This window comes from Salvia splendens, chromosome 1 (genome assembly GCF_004379255.2).
Source record: "Salvia splendens isolate huo1 chromosome 1, SspV2, whole genome shotgun sequence".
Classification (NCBI taxonomy): Eukaryota; Viridiplantae; Streptophyta; class Magnoliopsida; order Lamiales; family Lamiaceae; genus Salvia; species Salvia splendens.
The window spans coordinates 17,181,325-17,201,988 of record NC_056032.1 but is presented as its reverse complement, the minus strand read 5'-3'; the positions used below and the strand labels follow the sequence as shown (position 1 = coordinate 17,201,988).

General features: G+C 43.5%; 2 protein-coding genes and 1 pseudogene across 2 annotated transcripts; all 3 read right to left on the bottom strand.

Moving 5' to 3' along the window:
- Window positions 1-923: 923 nt before the first annotated feature.
- Window positions 924-1,952, bottom strand: LOC121809758. Its single transcript, XM_042210583.1, has 2 exons — window positions 1,320-1,952; window positions 924-1,253 (listed from the first exon to the last, which is right to left on the bottom strand). Exons 1-2 carry the CDS (start codon window positions 1,950-1,952, stop codon window positions 924-926), a joined length of 963 nt encoding a protein of 320 aa, XP_042066517.1.
- Window positions 1,953-11,261: 9,309 nt separating this feature from the next.
- Window positions 11,262-12,090, bottom strand: LOC121809677. Its single transcript, XM_042210466.1, has 3 exons — window positions 11,758-12,090; window positions 11,506-11,682; window positions 11,262-11,399 (listed from the first exon to the last, which is right to left on the bottom strand). Exons 1-3 carry the CDS (start codon window positions 12,088-12,090, stop codon window positions 11,262-11,264), a joined length of 648 nt encoding a protein of 215 aa, XP_042066400.1.
- A 2,765-nt stretch (window positions 12,091-14,855) lies between these two features.
- LOC121809594 lies at window positions 14,856-20,236 on the bottom strand (annotated as a pseudogene).
- Window positions 20,237-20,664: the final 428 nt, after the last annotated feature.

Genomic DNA, 20,664 nt, shown 5'->3' with positions numbered 1-20,664 from the left:
CCCGTCCGGTAGGAATAACCTCTTCTCCCATAGCGTAGAAACGCGGTACTCCCTGCCTCATGTAAACAGTATTTGTTCGGACGAAGAATGGTGTATCAAACAGACCAGGAGGGTCGACCATATTCAAGGGCGATAGCTCGCCAGCCTCCACAACGATGATATTGTTCCTCACAAAAGCTCCCAGCAGGTGGCACAGGGTGAGATTTCTAGCAGGATGTGTAGCGATGAGATAACACTGATAGGCGGTCCAAAATCCCAGATGGACTCTTTTCTTGCGCTTGGCGCACCAAAGGAGGTACAGTTCTGTCATCGACGTCCGGACGGCCGAATTCGACTGCCCTAGCAGGTTGAAATCAAGATAAAGTTGAACTAGGCGCAGGATGGGGTTGTTAAAGTGGATGGAGCGGGATATGGTGGATGCAAATTGCCCTGCATCCGGGTGAGTCAGTTCCACCCAAGCCTCCTGGGGTTCAAAGTCGACATGGCGTCTAGGAATTCCCCTTTCTCTATTCCCCAGTCCGGCCCTATGGCCTCTTCCAAAGTACACATCCCCAATCGGACCGTCCACTCAATCAAATTCATGCTTATCTCCCCTCTGAACAACCTAAAGCTTATTGACTCCGCGTCCAAATCGGTAGTAACCTTGAATCTGAAAGTTGTGAAAAATTCCTTCGCTAGCCTAACAGAGATATTCAGATCTCTATTCTCTAATAACCAATCAAATCCCAATGCACACACATAAGATAGAAAAGGTTCACGGGCATCCAACTCATCGAGGGAAGGAAAATGGAGTACCTTTCCACACTTAACTTGCTTGCTCCCGTCATCCTTATTATCGAAAGCAACTTGGAGCTTTTTGGAGTCGAACAGCTTCATCTCCTCCACCAGCTCATCAGTGAGTTCCACTGACCAGCGTCTGTACTTCAATCTCTCCACCGGGGATGTACCAGTTCCCGATGGTTAAGTGGAAGCTGCTGTTCACCATACTCTTCATCCTCCAGGGAGATGTCGCTGTCGGATCCCGACTCTTCACTAGCAGCATAGTCGCTGCCGTTTTTCTCCTGACGGTGCGGTGGGGTTCTCTGAGCTGGGTCTGTGATGACGATGCATATGTTCACCGTGTGTTGCTTCTTGCTGCTTGGCTTTCTCTTAACAGGGGCTTTCCCCTTCCTTTTTATATCTTCTTGGTATCTGTCCTCATCTCTGTCTTCATCCTCTTCCGGTTTCTTCTCCGATTGTGTTGAAGGCTTGTCCTAGGCTGTAGGGCGGGTCTCCATGCAGATATTGGTAATTTCATCTCTTGGCTCGACGTGACCTACTGACTCAGATACGAGGTCCAGACCCTCAGCCATCTGCTTAGTCTCATCTCTCTGGTCACTCGGCGTTGTGGTGACCACTTCAGCTGCCGTCGATGCATCTTCCAAGTTAGTAGCTGGAAAAGATTCCTCCCCAGGTTTTGTGGGAGTCACCCTTTCTTCGTCACTTAAAACTTCAACTGGATCTGCTGCTGTGTTCGCCTTCGTCTTGCTGGATGTCCATTTTCCTAGGCATCTCTGCGATACTCTCTTCGGCTTTGGTCGTACTGCCTTGGGATCGTCCCTCAACACCAATTTCCTTTTGACTGCTTTCGGTTTCAACACTGGAGGTGCCACTGGTTCTGGCTCCTCTGTTCGTACCACGGTCTCCTCCGGATCAATGTGCACAGAACTCTCCCCTGCGTCTGGCTGGGGAGTCACTGACTGTGGTACTCGTTCTCCGGTTTGCATCTCTTCCACCTCTTCTTCTGGCTGGTGGGCTAGGCCTTCTTGGTCGTTCCTTGTACTAGCTTCTCCACCCTCTCTTACTGCCACCGATGCATCTTCTTCTTCCTCACGGGTTACCTCTTTCAACAGCGCCTCAAACTCCTCATCCGTCATAAGACCTTGCTTTCTGGCCATTTCATTCAGATCCATCTCTTCCCTTTCCGATTCTTAGGGAACAGTTTTCGCTACTGGTGTCCTCTCCGATTCATCTTCTTCCTCCCGGCCCTCCTTTCCCTCGTCTTCTTTCCCGTTGGTCACTTCTAGATCTGAGTCATAATAAGCGGAAATGGGGTCAACATCCATTGGTTCAATAGGAGGGGAGGGTTCCGAGTATTCTGAAGGTGCGGTCATCGAGGGAGAATTCTTTTTAGGTGGGATTGTTGAGGAAGTCGGAATAGAAGTCGGTGGCTGAACATTTGTTTCAGGGGGTGGTACTATCGGGGTTTCTCCGGTTACGCTTGATTCACGACCGACTTGGCTAAAACCTGCCAACGCAGCCGCCCAGTTCTTGTTCGGGTCCTGCAGTCTAAGGAACTCAGCTAATGCGTTCAAAGAGACCATAGCCGGAGCCTGAGAAATCGGGTCTTGTGGTTGCGGTTGCGACAACCGCTCTTCCGTCGGCAGTTGCAATTCCGGGGTTTCATCTTGGACATTCGAAGGGGGTTTCTCATTGGTTTGTTTCTTTGCCCATTTCTTTTTTCCCATGGCTTGATTCAGTGATTTCTGGTGGTAGTGTGGGTATTGAATTCTGGTGAATGTTGGGAATTTTCGGAAAAGAGAAATTGCAGGTGAGGGTTTGTGAGATGAAAGGGGAAAGACGGTTTGGATATGAGAGTAGAATGGGTAGCTGAGGGTTTGTAACCGGCTATGAGCGGTTTCCAGGTTGGCGACGATTCGTGTGGGAGACGGTTGAGAGCGTTGCCTCCTGATTGGACGTCATCTGTCCTTCTCTGCACACGCGCCCTCCCAGTCGCTGCCTGTCTTCAAAGCTGCAACAACCCCAATTCAAATTTCGTCCCTCAATGATTTCCCCCTATATTTTCCCAGATTGGTAATCAAAGTAAAAAGGACACTTAAATAAAATTGAGAGTTTCACCAAAATGGCATTCTGGTGGTCAGTACGTACTCCAAACTAAATTTAAGGACCGAAAAATATTTTTGGATTTTAATTTTTAATTGCATGCAGAGATTTAATTAACTACCACGTATTTACAATATTTACATTTCCCTTAGGAAATTTGGAATTCTACTTGGCCAGTATGTGCAAACTTCGATAAAAGGAAACTAGCCCAGTGGAACTCCAAATTCCTATCATACCGGTCAGTATGCAACCTTAGTATGTGGTTGCAGTGGGATCTCATCCACTACACCCACATCACTATTCTCCCTAAACACCTTCAGTCTATGTCCATTTACGACAAAAGGTTCAGAGTTAGGAATACTCTCTGAAATCTCCACTGCTCCATTAGAACTGAGTGCGGTTATGACATAGGGTCCTGTCCACTTCGACTTGAGCTTCCCAGGCATTAGCTTCAATCTCGACTGGAAGAGTAGTACTTTCTGGCCAACATGGTGGTCTTTGGTCCTTAGATTTCTGTCGTGCCATAATTTATTTCTCTCCTTATACCACATGGCGGAATCAAACGATTCCAATCTAAGTTCTTCTAACTCCTGTAGCTGCAGCTTCATTTCCTCTTCACAGGCCCTAGCATCCATATTAACTTTCTGTACTGCCCAGTATGCTCGGTGCTCGATCGTCACTGGTAAGTGGCACATCTTTCCAAAAACGATTCGGTACGGGGACATTCCTATGGGAGTTTTGTAGGCTGTCCGATACGCCCACAGAGCATCCTCTAACCTCACACTCCAGTCCTTCCTAGAAGGATTGACTGTTTTTTCTAGAATCTTCTTTATCTCTCGGTTAGAGATCTCTGCTTGACCGTTCACTTGCGGGTGGTAGGGGCTAGATAATCTGTGGTGCACGCCATACTTCTTCACCAAGGCTTCGATTGTGCGGTTACAGAAGTGAGTTCCCTGATCGGATATGATGGTCCTTGGTACTCCGAATCGACTGAATATATTGCTCTTGAGAAACTTGGCCACCTCCTTCGCCTCACATGTGCTTGTGGCCTTGGCTTCTACCCACTTAGAGACGTAGTCAACTGCGACTAAGATATACAAGTTCCCATAAGACGAGGGAAAAGGACCCATGAAGTCCATCCCCCATATGTCTAACAGCTCACAAACAATGACCGGGACTTGTGGCATTTCATCTCGTGCAGAGATCCCACCGGTAAGTTGACAACACTCACAACTTCTACAGAATTCATAGGCATCTTTGTTGAGGGTTGTCCAATAAAATCCGCTATCCAAGATCTTCCTCGCCGTTTTCTTGGGACCGAAGTGTCCTCCACAGGCCAAGGAGTGGCAATGTATTAGAACGTCCCTTTGTTCCCAGTCAGGAACGCATCTTCTTATCACTTGATCTGCTCCTACCCTCCAAAGATATGGGTCGTCCCAAAAGTAGTATTTTGCTTCACTCTTGATCTTCATTCTTTGAGCTTTGGTGATGTTTGGCACTTCTGGAAGCTCTCCCGAAACTAGGTAGTTGGCTAAGTACGCATACTATGGCTCCTGCCCTACTTTTTCTTTCCCTTTTTCTGTCACATCCTGGCCAGTAAGCTTTATCACTTCCTCCCAATCAATTTTTCTAATGGCAAAAATCACTTCACATAAGTGTTCCTCCGGAAATCGGTCGTGTACCTCCTCGCTGCTCCCATCTTGCACTATCCTGCTCAAATGATCAGCGACTTTATTCTCGACCCATTTCTTGTCTTCCACCTCCCAATCGAACTCTTGTAACAGGAGTACCCATCGGATTAAGCGGGGTTTTGACTCTTTCTTGGTAATCAGGTACTTAATGGCCGCATGGTCAATATAGACGATGACCTTGGATCCCAACAGGTACTGCCGAAACTTTTCGAATGGGTACACCACGGCTAGCATCTCCTTCTCAGTGGTGTCGTAATTCCTTTGAGCTTGATTCAATGTTTTAGATGCATAGAAGATCACATACCTTTTCCCTTCGATCTTCTCACCCAGAACAGCTCCCACCGCGTAATCGCTGGCATCACACATCACTTCGAAAGGATGATCCCAGTCAGGAGCCCGAATAATTGGTGCAGATACCAGCTTTTCTTTGAGGAGGTTGAAAGCAGTCTTGCACTGTTCATAAAAAATGAACTCCACTTCGTTTTGAAGAAGTCTGGTAAGGGGTTGGGCAATTTTGGCGAAGTCCTTTATAAATCGTCGATAAAATCCTACATGCCCCAGAAAACCCCTTATTCCTTCTGGTCAATAGGGAATGGCAGTTTGGAAATGAGGTCCACTTTGGCTTGATCCACCTGGATACCTCTCTCTGATACCACATGGCCTAGGACGATCCCTTCTGTGACCATGAAATGGCACTTCTCAAAATTCAAAACCAGGCTCTTTGCTTGACACCTCACTAAAACTATGTCCAAGTGATGAAGGCATGAGTCAAAAGAGTCCACGTAGACTGTAAAGTCATCCATGAATATCTCTATGCACTCCTCAATCAGATGGACAAATATGCTCATCATGCATCGTTGGAATGTTCCTGGAGCGTTGCAAAGACCGAATGGCATGCGTCTGTACGCGTAAGTTCCAAATGGGCAGGTAAAGGTGGTTTTGTCCTGGTCTTCAGGGTCCACGTAGATTTGAAAATACCCGCTGTACCCATCTAAAAAACAAAAGTACTTCTTCCCAGCCAGTCGCTCCAACATCTGGTCGATGAATGGTAGGGGGAAGTGGTCTTTCCTGGTTGCGGTGTTCAGTTTGCGGTAGTCAATGCACATCCGCCAACCAGTGACTAGCCTTGTTGGTATTAGCTCATTTCTCTCATTCTGAACCACTTGAATCCCTGACTTCTTGGGACCATGTGGACGGGGCTGACCCACTCGCTATCGGGTACCGAATAGATAATCTTGATGTGCTTTTGCTCCTTCTTCTAGCATGATATGATGCATACAGACATCGGGACTTATCCCTACCAGATCTGTAAGGCTCCATCCAATAGCTTTTTTGTTCTCACCTAGAACGGTCAGTAGCCTTGCCTCTTGTTCTTTCGTAAGGCTGCTGCTAATGATCACCGGGTACGAGTTTTCCTTCCCTAAGAAAGCATACGTCAGTGTTGCTGGCAGTTTCTTCAATTCAACTTGTGGAGGAAGTGTGTCAGCTGGTAGAATGCTCCTTGCAGCATCCCCCTCCTTCTCTAACTCTTCATCTGAAAGTTCATCTGTACTGGCAGGTAGCTGAGCCCCTGCGGCTCCAATAAATTCTGATTTCTGACAGAAATCCTTAATTGCTCCCTCTATCTCTTCGTCAGTTAACCCTTGGCTACTGATCAGATCGCACCATGCAGCCGCTTCTACATCAGCCTGCCCATACACATCCAACGCTTGGAGTTTTTCCTGCAATAATTCGGTCTCAAGAAAATCTTGGACTAGGGGGTCAATTACATCAACATAGCATAGATTTTCAGAATCAATAGGCTTTTTCATGGCCTCATTGATATCAAATGTGAATTTCTCCCCATGAAAATTAATGCAAATTGTCCCTTCAGCCATGTCCACGATTGTCTTAGATGTTCTAAAAAACGGTGTCCCTAGCAAAATACCACTAGACTCACTCATCTTAATCACATAAAAGTCAGCAGGATAAGTAAAATCATGCACTCTCACCAACACATTTTCTAACACACCTTCAGGATTTATGCATGACCTATCAGTCAGTTGGATTAATACCCTAGTGCTCGATAATGTTACTCCCTTCAGCCGATTATAAACTGACAATGGCATAACATTTATAGAAGCTCCCAGATCACACATTGCATGCTCGATTTTTATATCTCCTATAGTTATAGGCAATGTGAACATACCTGGATCGGCTCTCTTGGGCAGTAGCTTTTCCTGCACAATTGCTGATGCTATTCCTTCCACCATGATCTTCCATCCTTCTGGGCCTTCCCGGCTATAAATTCCTTGATAAATTTTCCAAGTGGGGGTAGCTTCACGGCTTGGAGGGATGGTATGGTGACATCCAGCTTCCCAAAAATTGACATGTAATCCACTGGATTTTCCTTCTTCCTCTTGGTCACGAAACGGTAAGGGAATGGTTTTTTTCCTTTCTCCTCTTCAACTGGTTCCCCGATAGCCTTTCCGGAATCTTTCTTGGGCACATTCTGGGTTGGAGTTTCTTGCATGGATTCTGCTTCTTTAGGCTGGCCTTCCCTGGATTGTATGCCCTTGGTTTCATCCTTTTCCACTAGTGTTTCATCCAAGAAAAACGGATCCTGCATCTGGGGCAGAGGTATGTTGAGCTCTTCTTCCGAGACGACGTCTTTCAGTATATTCGTCCCACTAGGCTCTCCGTTGGACTTCTTCGGTTGGGGCCCCTCATAGGCATTACCGGACCGCAATGTGACCTTGCTCACGTTTTCCTTTTTGGGTACATGGACTGTAGACGGGAGTTTCCCTGAGTTCCCTTTCAATTCACCCATCGAATTTGCCAGTTGGGCCAATTGTCTATTCATCATATCGATGTTCGCCTTATGCTCCTTATGGGCATTCTGCATCCCTTGCACTACTTCATTATTGGACTGCAACTCACCTTTGATACTCTGCTGCGAAGCGAGCAATTCTTCCATCATGTCCTCCATAGATCGCCTTGACCTGTTAGGATATTGGGATTGATTTGGCTCTTGGTGCTGGTTATACTGGGGGTTATGGTTGGGCTGGAAATTTTGGAAGTTTTGCTGGTTCTGGTTAGGTGGGTATTGGTTATACTGGGCAGGAGGGTTGTACTGGTCGTGGTGATATTGATTCTGGTTCTGGCCTTGGAAATGGTTCTGGTTTTGGAACTGGTTTTGGTTCTGTTGATGTTGGGAACCTTGATTATGCTGACTCTGGTAATTTTGGAAGTTTCTCTGGTGGGGTGATACATAGACAGAGTTTGAGTTTTGGTGTTGGTTCCTTCCTGACCAGTTGGATTGGTGGTCGGGATTTGCTGGGCCACGGTTGGAATTCTGGTTCGGGTGGGGGTTGTATTGGTTCTGACCTTGACTTTGGTTCTGATTTTGGTTTCCATCTCCCCATCGAAAATTTGGATGGCCCCTCCGTGGTGCGTCCCGCTGTCTCCCCTGAATCCAATTCCCACTAGAGTTATAGTACCCTGCAGCATTGACTTGCTCCATGTTGATGAAGTCATTCGGCTGATCGTAGGCTAGCCCTTGACTTCCCTGCAGGGCATCCTTATAGCTCCTAGTTGGAGAAGGTGGTGGTGCGTTCTTTTCGATCGCACTCAGGAGTGTCTTTTTCAGCTCTTCCATTTTCAAATCCATCTTCTGATCTATCTTCTGCTCTTGGTCAGTAGACGAAGCATTCGCAATTCTTTCTCTAATGTAGCCGTCCCTTGAATTGTCGTATTCCTTCTTTGCGCTCAAAAGCTTCCCTATGACCCTTTTAGCTTCACTGACCCTTAATTGCGTGAAACTTCCTCCTGACGAGGAGTTTGCCAAGTCTTTTGTTGCCTTGTTCATCCCCTCATAAAAGGTATGATGTATCTCTATATCGGCCATATGATGGTTCGGACATGCATCCAAAAGACTCATATACTTCGCCCAATAATCACTCAAGGGTTCATCGTAACCTTGCTTCACACTGGTTATCTCTCTCTTCAGCGCACTCGTCTTAGATGATGGAAAAAATTTGCCTAAGAAGGCTGACTTCAAATCGGCCCAACTCTCAATGGAGTAGGGTGGCAGGCACATGAACCATGTGTTGGCCTCCCCTTTTAGGACGAACAACAAAGCTTTCAATCAGTAGTCATCCTCGGTTGCCCCCGCTGGCCTTCTCTGTGCCCTACAAATTTTACATAACTCATGAAGGAATTTATAAGGGACTTCATAGCTCTTCCCACAGTACGTGAGGGAACATTATGTTTCAGAAAATATCTAGAGGGTACGGGTTACTATAAAAGGCTAAACGGAATATCAGAGAATAAGTGGTAGTTAGGTGACTAGGCTGACAGATCTGTAGGGTACCGGCAGAAAAAGTAGAGAAAAGTAAAGGACAAAAGCAAAAAGTAACTAAAAAGTAAAAGTGGTCCCAAATTTGGATGTGGACATTGTCTTCTCTAACAAGTATGAATACAAATCAAACAACTCAGATTCCATGAATGAGAATTTCATGTTAACAAACTCCACAAAAACATATCTAACAATTAAAACTCCAAATCAAAAGAATAAACTAGCGAAACTGAAATTACGCTCACTGGGTGACATGCAAGGTGGCAGAAATCACGTGAACTAAGCCTTCACACTTAACACTTAAATCTAAATCTAACATCAAACTCAATTCACAAACTCAGAACGATCAACTTAGAAATGAAAATATGCATTCAACACTTGGAAATTACAGTAGCAACTAGATCTACACTATCTAGGCGGAAAGAAACTGAATCAAACAGAAACCGATGCACAAAAACAACTTCATAGTAATAAAACGTCTGGATCTCAACCAAAGTACTTCAAAGTCAGCAAGTATTGAAAATGCAACAGATCCAACGTAAGAAAAATAAGTAAGATTAACTACGAAAGCAATTAAAGATTGTTTTGCCACTCAGGGCGATAAACCACTGTCACTACGCGACGAACTGGCTGGAACGAGATAATGTGGAACTCCGGCGAACTGGCGAACTTCAGGTGACCATGGCTGTGGCGAGGAATGAGAAGATGTAGGACAATGCTGAAAGGAATGATCTACCGAGAGAGAATTCTAACTAAGTGTAGAGGTCCTAAAATTAATGATGCCTTCTCTCTTCAAGTGGCTTCTATTTATATGGAGGCATGCCCTTGATTTTTAGGGTAGACTTTCTTCGTGTAATGACTCTTTTGCCCTTGTTTGTGGTTTATCTTCCCATTAATCCTTCTTCTCCATCTCGAGACTTTTTGACATGCATACTGGTCAGTATAGCAACATTCTGATGCCCTTTTCACCTGAGTTGTCCGACTCTTTCCATACTGACTAGAACCCTTTCCCTGTACACTTTAGCAACTGTTTTGCAGATATAATCCAATTATGCACGTTATACTGACCAGTAATCAAGGCCTAGAATACGACTTATCACCCATCTCAACAATGTGACGGTGCTTACGTTCGACAAGTCCATTTTGTTGGGGTGTGTAGGACAGGATACACGATGGCGAATACCAGAGTTTTGGAGAAAGGTAGTTAGGCTTCTATACTCTCCTACCCAATCAGTTTGTAACGATTTGATTTTTGTGATCTAACTGATTTTCGACCATGTTTTTGAAGTTAATGAAGACATCATGGACTCCACTTTTGGCTTTTAAAAAATAGATCCAAGTGAATCGGCTATACTGATCCACAAAACTAACATAATATGAAAAGTCATTGCGGGAAGCGATAGGAGCAGGTCCCCACAAATCACTGTGAATGAGCATGAGAGGTTTAGTACAAGAAGAAGAGGATGGAGAATAAGGAAGTCGGTGGCTTTTAGCAACACAACAGGGATGACACAATATGCTTTTTTTTATTGAAGTAAAAGGAATATTAGAATTGTGCAAGATCTTTTCTACAGTAGGAAAAACACAATGGCCTAATCTCTTATGCCAAAGGTCTATGCTAACAGTAGTAGTGTTGCCAACAGGCACTTTAGGGAAAGCTGGAGTTGGAGTGCGTAGAGACACGGAGTATGCCGAAGGAAATGAGCTGCTTTGATTGAAATTGAAAGGAGAACCCGAGGACTTGTGAAGAGTGAATTTGTATAACCCTTGATCAAGTATGCCCTTGAGGAGGGTTGCCTTGGAAACCTAATCCTTCACATAGCACACATCATGATGGAATTCAAAAAAGACCTTATTATCTTTAGAGAAGTTTGAAACACTTAGAAGATTTTTGGTGATTTGAGGGACAAGAAGTAGATTCTTAAGTGAGAAGGATCTAGAGTTAGATGATGAAGGATGATGCATAATGGAGTTGCCAATATGAGAAATTTTTATGCCTGCACCATTTCCAAGATAGAGAGCTTTACCTCCTTGATATTCAGACTTAGAATTGAGGTTGGATATGTCATTGGAGACATGATGTGAAGCCCCGGAGTCTGGATACCAAGTGGAAGTTGAAGAAGATATGCTGTCAAAGTTGTACTCGGATGGAGTGTGATAAGAAGAATGGGCTTGAGGATTCTGGTATGGCCTGATATGAGCCATATGAGCCACAGGATTCTAATTAGCATAGTGTGGACTGCGAGTGGGAGTATGAGGTCTCACAGAAGTACTTTGAGGAGAAAAATTGTGTTCAAAACGGTTCCAGCACCTGTCGGCCGTGTGGCCTGGCTTTTGACATAATTGACAGATCAATCGATTGCCTCCAAACCTGCCTCGACCACCTCTGCCTCCCCTAAATCCACTTCTTCCTCATTCACCTCTAGCATAAGTCTGTCTACTTCCTCTTGGCTGATCTCTTGGTTGCCCACCAGAGTGTAGGAGATTAGCTGTGGGTTGAGATCCATCACTGTTGAATGTAGTACTAGATTTCGAATTTTCAAGCATCGACTCGAAGCTAAGAAGTAGAGCTCCAACATCAGCTACTGAACATACATCAGGTTTGGATGTAATCACCACCACAACAGGATCATACTCCGAACCTAGACCTCCAAGAATGTGAAGAATGTGGTCCTCTTCAGGGATTTTACATCCTGCAGATCCGAGTAAGTCACAACATATCTTTACCTTGCTCAAGTTCACACTCATCGGCAATACATCTTTCTTCATAGTCTGCAATTGTAGCTTGTATTGCATTATTTTAGCTTTGGATTGGCTGCCAAAGCTAGTCTATATGGCCTTCCATACCTCTTGACTGGAGTTTAGGCCAACAACAAGTACCATAGTGCTCTCTGAAAGAGACGATTTAATCCACGCAGATAACAACTGATCTTGGCGATGCCAAGTCACAAACTTAAGGTTGAGCGTGCTTTGCGAGGAACCTTCAACTTGAATCATTTTAGGAGGAACTACTGACTCTCCCTTGAGAAATCCCTCAAGCCCGTAGCCTCTAACGGTGGCTAAAATCTGTTGCTTCCATGACAGATAATATACATCAGAAAGTTTGGATGGTACAGAGTGATTGTGAAGGAAAATAGGTGAAGTAGGAGTGGTATTTGATATATCATTGTTGTCTGCCATTGCTAAGCAAAAAGATACAGGGGAGAAAAAGAAAGGAGAGGTAATAGAGGCTAGGTTTGGAACCTAGTGCTCTGATACCATGAAAGACAAGCTGTAAACATTCATTGAAAGGAAGAAGGCAAAGTATGATCTGAACTTTATTTTGATTTTCAATGATGGAGTATTACAAGTCTCATATTTATAGCTAGAATTGCTAGGTTAAAGGGACCAAAACCTAGCAGTCAAAATCAATTAAGATCCTCCTATGGAAAGGGAATATGGTAACAAAATAACTCAACATGATAACAAATAATCTCAGCGAGATTGGTGCTCATCATATTTTCCAACATCAATATTGCAGAGTCATGACAGCTTGCTACTCTTTGGCGACTTCTTTCTCAGAGTTCTAGTTTTCTTCAATGGCGGCATTGCTCGACATAGGAGCACTGCTAACATAGAGTTACACCCTCTTTGAAAATAGTTTATCAACAAATCGTTTTTATTTACTTATTATAACAACACACATAACTCCAACGCTGCCACAAATCCATTTTCACCTTCTCCATGGATAATATCATCACTTCACCCTGTACACCAAAATTGAATCCACATTTTATCAACATAATTCTTACAAAACTAAAATTAATAATTCCATAAATACTAAACAATAATACATAAATACATACTTTGAGCAATCAACGTCCGGGCTAATGATGTAAGGAACGTCGACGCCACATTCTTTAGGTAGACCGGCGATCTTACCGTAGTCGATGCCGGGATACGAGGTGGCCATATTTTTGAGGCAGCCGCAGACGGCCTGACGGTCTGGCGTGGTCTTGTCGGCATCATTCAGAGACTTGATTCCGTTGCAGCATGCCCCGATCGGTCCTTTGTTTGTGACGTAGGGAATGCACACCTAGATGTGACTCAACACCGTGCCACAGCTGAGCTCTGCCTCCGCCACCGCTGCCACCAACAACACCACGGCCATGAGGATTGTAGAGACTGGCTTCATCATTCCTGCCATTATTTTATTTTTATTCAAATATTTTAGTGTTTAATTATCTATGTATGCTTATTGACATGTTTATATAGAGATGTTTTTTACGAAAAGTTGGCAAAGTTGGGTGTTTTGTTAATTTACGTCTCACACTTGTATTTTAATTAGAGTTGGTTGCATGTCGATACATGAATATTTAGATAATCTTTCTTTTCAAACTTTATTTTTTAGACCAAATACACAAATGTAGTGATCTTAATTCTGATCAAAATACCCATATAGTATGATTTTTAAAATCCAAAAGGTTATGTATTTGGATTTATATATAAATATATTTATAGAATTGCAGATAAATTACACGTAAGTTTAGGTTAGGTTTGAGTTATTGATGCGTGGTTATATTGGTGTTGAAGTTAGTATATGTCGCAGTTTTGTTTCTAATGAATGTGATGAAAAGGATTTATGCCCAAAAGAGCATGAAATTATTAGACAAAACTGCATCATAATGCTTTTATATAAGTTCGCGTGTTGAATATGGGTGAGGGAACATATTTGTCACTAGTAACAAACTACACATGTATGTTAATCTACGCCACTCGCGTGTACTTATATTAGATTACTAAAAGGAGTAAAATAAAATAAGGATGCAACATCCCTCCATCCTTGAAAATTTGTCGTATATTTCCATTTCTGTCCGTCCCATAAAATTTGTCACATTTCACTTTTTTACCATTTTTTATAGTGTGGTCATATTCTACTTACTCATTCTCACTCATATTTTATTATAAAACTAATATTTAAAAATAAGATCAAGATTCCATTAACATTTTCAACTCAATTCCCATTACATTTCTTAAAACTCGTGTTTTGTCAAATATAAAATTTAAGAGGCGAGGGAGTACTTTTTTTTCTGTAAATCAAATATTTAGACTCGAGCTTCCTACACCAAAATGGCGGAAGAGCTGACGGAATAATTTGTCCCACTACTAGGCACCACACCTCTATTATTTCCTGTTAAAAAATATGTTGGATCCAAATATTTTGTAAATAGCCCTTCAATTATAGATGAGGTCCAATATGTCCATAGAAATTTTTAAGACCTTCTAATTTGGACAGTTCTATTCATAGCCCAATTCATTGTACCTACTGTAAAAGAGATTAGATCGATTTGGTAAACGTAGCTACAATGAAAAAATAATAGACTTAAAAATACAAAAAATAGTAAATTGATAGTATTTTTAATTTTGCTATGGTAACAATCACCATCGGCCTTATCGTGGATCTTCTTCACCACATATACAATCAGTTTCGTACTCCATTCAATGGTTCATATCTCGTCCCGTCGACCAACTTCCCAAAGATTATAGAAAGTTATAAGTACTATTGAGAATATTATGTACATTAGATAAACTAGAAAAACATAAAACAATTGATGTATTCCATACATTCGACACTATTCGAGTCGTATTCCATTTCAGTACTAAGTTATACTCCTTCAATCACACAACAATATGTGCTCTTTCATTTTTAGTTCGTCTCACAAAAATATGCACTTTTGAAATTTAAAACTTTTTTCTCTCTAATGAGTTATGACTCATTCTCCACTAACAATACTTTAATTACTTTTTTCTTTTTAATTCTCTCTTACTTTACCAATTGTGTATTAAAACTCGTGTCCAACCAAAGTTTTTATTCTTATAGGACGGAAGAAGTATAAGTCATTTCTCGACAAAAAAAATAAAAGATCTAATCCATGCAAGAAACATGCGATAATAAGCATTAGCAATCACATTTTGGATAATCCCTTGGTGCTAGTAAGCTTCCGAATCTCATGATCCGCCTCCACAATTCTCATATCCGATTCGTGCAGAGACACCCAAGCCTCGATCCCTTCCTTATCCTTTGTCCCCATCAGCACCAATATATCCTCCAACCTCCCTCCCGCCATGCTCACCCACTCCGCCTTCCCCATCCCCAAATCAACCTCATAATCCCCAAACTTGGACCAATCACTCACCCACACCACCTTACACTCCCCGGCCTCTCCCCTCTCGTCCGTCTCCACGTAGCTCCCCACCAGCGCCCACCGCCCGAACTCTCTGTCCGACAGCAGGCGCCTGCACTCCTCCACCCCGGCTGCAGCCGCCCCCCGCATCCCGAACACCAGCCCTGGGAAATCCCCCTCCATTTCCCGGGCCTGGCTGGCGTCCAACTCCAGGGTGGAGAATGTGGCCCAGATGCCGCACGACTGGGCCGACACAAGCGGGACCGTCCGCCCCCGGACGTTGATCGCCTGGGCCACCACGCAGGCTCTGCACTCTCCGCGCCTGGCCCTGTCGGCGCGGAGGAGGGCCTGGATCAGGGTGGCGGAGACCACCGCCACCTTGGACGGCGGCCTCTGCCCTCTGATACGAGATATCTCCAAATCTCAATTTATTTGTCTATCAATTTTTTTCCATATCTTTCCATATATGCTTATGATTGTTTTCTTGATCACTAAGTTAGGGTATTAGAGAATTAGTATTATAAATAGGACTATTTGTTCTCTTTTTATTCAATCAATGAAATACATATTCCCCTTTTAATTTTTTTCGTCTCCTTTATTTTTCCGTTTTGCAAAACCTTAGTTCTTGGAGCTGATCTCGGGGCGAGCTCGAGACGTCCATCTTTACTCTTCATCGTCGATCACTCATCGGCGTCGATAATCTTGTTAAGGGAAATCATCCCTTAACAATTGGTGCTTTCATTGTTGATCTCATGTCGGATTGTCAATCATTCGGGGGTCAGACGGAAGCCATGTACTCCCTACCCGCTGTCACGGACACGATACTATCACCCACGGTGGAGTCGCCCTCCATAGATCCGATTAGGGTTCTGTTCGAACAGGTGATGGCAGGTTTAGCGAGAGTGGAGACACGCATGGACGACTATGATCGCCGCCCGTCTTCTCTCCACACGCTACGACCGGAACCGGAGCCGCCACACAGTCGCGCGACCCCTCGTTCACTGGAGGTCGTCTTGCCGTTTACTCTGCCGTTCGCCGCGGTATCCGTCGCTATGCCGCCACTGCCGACGACCGCCCCCTGTTTGAGCCGCACCGAGGGGTTTCTTCCTAACCCTAATTGCGCAGCAGGATCGCTTCGACCAGGGTTCGACCAACAGCAATCAGTGTGGGAACCGCCGCCCACGTCGCGGCCACAGCGCTCGTCGTGGGATCTGCCGCCCACGTCGGGATCACAGCAGGCAGCACCATGGGATTTGCACCCCTCTTCACACGCACAGCACTCGTCGTGGGATCTGCCGCCCCACATCGCGAGCACAGCAGGCAGCGCCGTGGGTTATGCCCCCCACATCGCGTGCTCCCTCGGGATGGGATTTGCCTCCCCCGTCGCGCGCACACACTTCGTGGGATCCACCTCTCGCGTCGCGCGCCCCCACGGCATGGGATGCTTTGGGTCCTCGTTTCAGCGATCATCAAACTCACGGAGGAAGGTCGTCGTGGGACCCACCAGGGCAGCAGCACACCTACTGGGAACAACACCACGAGCCCGTGCTTGACCAACCACTACTGCAACGTTGGCCCGCCTATTGCCATCCACCGAGCCACCATGGTTCAGCAGCACCGATGCCTGCTGCTCAGGCACCAGCCCCGATCTCCCTGCCGCGCGGCCCAGATATAAGGTATGGTTCAATGAAGTCCCTTGCCGATGATATTGATAATCGTGAATCAGTGCAATCTCGTCAAATTTATTATGATGATATTGTAATTGATCAACTACTTCATCAAGATCCAATTGGTAAGGAAGAGGAATTGACAGAAGTTGAGGAATTTTTGCAACTATCCGATGAACCACAATTTGATATGGATCTGTCGAATGTGATTGCACAGACAAAAGATGTCAGTCATTCTAGTGTTGATGTTAGTGGATCAATTCATGGCAATAATGATTCGTGTACTGCAACTGGATTGTCACTTGCATACCGAAAACATGATGTGGAGCATGATAGGGTGTATAGTACATTGTTAAGCAACTGGATTGATTCTTTTTTATTGAAAAAGGACAGAGAGGGTCCCATTGAGGAAGTTGAGAAGGTAATTGTATATGTGGATTTGCATCTCAGCAATGTTGCAAGCATTGTTCACCATTCAACTAGGGTCGACGCCGATGCTCGGTTAATCCCTCTGCGCAAGGACACGCCGTCACCACAGTCGTGTTTGGGAATTCAAGGATGTTTAGACAAGTTCTCTGTTTTGGGGCTGAACAATAGGAAGCACGATATGGATAGACATAAGTCACCATTCACTCTCGCAAAAGCCACACACCATGGTTCATCCAATCTTCAATTTGGGTTGCAAGGGGTGCATGATTTACAGTCTGCTACAGATGCGGGTGGTAGGCTATTGGAGTTAGATACGAGTTGTAAATGTCTGCCCAAGGAGACGACCGAGAGCATTGCTAATGCGGGATTGAAAGCAGGGGATGTCATGTCGGAGTTAGACGTTTCTCGACTTTCCTTTCCCAAGTATGAATTGGCATATGTGTTGGATGATGTCAGGCAGCTAGCAAAGGTGGTTTTTGTGGTTCAAGAAGTTGATTGTGTCAAGCAAGAGGCAACGAGCATTTACATTCTCAGATGTTTTCAGAAGACACCACCTCCTGTTCTAGTACTGTGTGAGCACGAAACAAGTGAAGATTTTGTTGTTAAATGGAGCTATAAGGCCGACGAGGCAGATTGGGAGTCATGCAAATATAGCTGTTCTAACTTGTTGGTGGAGAATCATACTCACACTTTTGTCAAAACAGTTGGCGAACTTGATTTCAGCTTTCCAATTGGAGCACCACTTCTGATGAGCGCATTCTTGATACCAATGCAACTGGAGCCTTTCGGCAAAGCAAAGCTTCTGTTCGTGATGTTCATTGTTGTGTCGTGGTTCCCACCTTGAGGACAAGGTGGATTTCAACCGTGGGGGAGTTGATACGAGATATCTCCAAATCTCAATTTATTTGTCTATCAATTATTTTCCATATCTTTCCATATATGCTTATGATTGTTTTCTTGATCACTAAGTTAGGGTATTAGAGAATTAGTATTATAAATAGGACTATTTGTTCTCTTTTTATTCAATCAATGAAATACATATTCCCCTTTTAATTTTTTTCGTCTCCTTTATTTTTCCGTTTTGCAAAACCTTAGTTCTTGGAGCTGATCTCGGGGCGAGCTCGAGACGTCCATCTTTATTCTTCATCGTCGATCACTCATCGGCGTCGATAATCTTGTTAAGGGAAATCATCCCTTAACACCCTCCCTCACCGGCCATGCGGTGGCGAAGTTCGGATATGGCGGTTTTGGGGAACACGAATCTCCGTAAGGCTATGTTCTTGTTCCGGGTTCTGGAATCGTGGGTCTGCAAGGGAGGTAGGTTCAGTGGCGTATCCACATTGTAACAAGGGGTACCCCCAAAATAAAGTATAATAATGCATTTAGACGTTCTCTCATATTCCTTTGCTAGCCTAGTGGTTGGTTATGTCTCATTCTAATGCATAGACCTGTGTTCGAAACCTGTAGCATGCACACTATTATTCTCTCATCCTCTATTACTTTTATATATTCTAATGCCCACACTACTTTTATTCTCTCATCCTCTATTTCTTTTATATATTCTAATGCATTTTTAGAATCCTTCTAACGCATATTTTTCTGTTTTTCCCAATATCCTCATATATATTTTTTTATTTTCTTCTAATACATTTTTTTTACATAATGTATAATTTTTTTAATCATTTCAATTCTTTTCTAATGCACTTATCTTCTATATTTTTTTTTGAATTTTCTAATATAGTTTAATTCTTTTCTAATGAGGTAGTACTACATCTTTTCAACATAATATATAAATCTAAAAATCTTCATTACAAATAGTGAAGTCCTGCAAATATTAAAATCAAAGCTATCCACTTTCAATATACAACGAACTAATAGTGTCATTAAAAAGTTATTAAATTTTTTATACAAAGAATTCATTTAATTAAAAAATTAATTGGAAAGAGGACCAACCAGATTTGAAGCTCCAAGTCGATAACTTATTTACGTACCCCCAAACAAAAAATCCTGGATCCGCCACTGGGTAGGTTCTCCGAGGGGAAGAAGGAGGCAGAGTCGAAGACGGGGGAGATGGTCGTGCCGCGAGTGGCGACGCTCGACCACGCGGTTAGAAATATGCTCATTGACGCCGCGTCAAAGATTATGTGGGAGGCGCACACCGCCACGGCCGTGCCACCACACGCAAATCTGGTTGTTAGACAAAATAATAGTACTAATGAGAAACGTCAGAATGAGGTTTATCTAGGATTATATTTGTTATAGATAATCATCAGATAAAGTATTCTGGAGATGAACAGAGTTTTTTTCGAAAAGGGCAACCGAACAGGATACTCCCTCGTCTCCCATTAATTGCCGCAAATTTCCTTTTTTTTGTGTGCCCCCAATTAATTCACTTCCTTACTTTTTACTACTTTTTGCAATAAACCTTGTATTCCACTAACTCATTGTACACACATTTTATTATAAAATTAATTTCAAAAGTAGGACTCACATTCCACTAACTTTTTCCATCCACTTCCACTACATTTCTTAAAATCCATGTCAAATGAAACAATGTCAATTAATGGGGACGGAGGGAGTATAAGATTAGACATTGTCACAAGTAAACAACACAACCGAACGACTCCTAAATAAATAAAAATTTAATGTGTATAATTGAAGAAAACATGTTGATTTGGAGTGCGAGCATCGGGTCCGTGGGCTCGTCAGCGGCACCTATTTCCAATGGGACGAGAAGGTTGAGGTGATCCACATTGAGCCTCCCATTTATGAGTTGATCGAGTTGGTACTCAACTTTGGCTACCGAGAAAAGAGCGCCCTCGTCGTTGCAATTAACCGTGCGACCGTTTTTATCGTATCTACCAGCAGGCGGGTAGTAAAGCGACAATGTTTGTGCTAACGAGTCTTCCAAAGAGGGAATTGAAGTCGATTTACGATAGTAAAGGATTCGAACCACGAACATGATGGATTGACCTCGTCCATCACCGAGATATTGTAGGTGCGGAGCTGTGGTGGAGTTTCCTTGCTAGGTTTAACTAGCTTCCGAGTAAGGACATTCACCAACATTTTCTTGCTTGGAAATATGATGTTTGTGTAACTAAATCAAGAAAATCCAATTGAACCATCATCCATGAAATAAAACTGATTGTAATTGATGTAACATGTTTGCTTTTATTAAAAAATTCACACTGAATTGTTATTTAATTTAGAATCTGCTGAAAATATAAAAATACACACCTCGAAGAGAAAAGATATTTGCAGCTTGCCTTGAGATTCTTCTTCTAGTTTTCGGATTATATGAAAGTGAGAGTGAAGCTAGTGCTTTTATTGCTGAGCTGGTGAAAAACTCTTGAAATAAATAAAATGGTTGTATACCACTAAATCATTAATTTCCCTGCCTAAAGCATCTTCCAACTACAATCCTTTCTGTAAGATATACAGTGTTTAAATACGACAGCGTATTATTTCTATATACAATTGTCCTTAAAAGTATG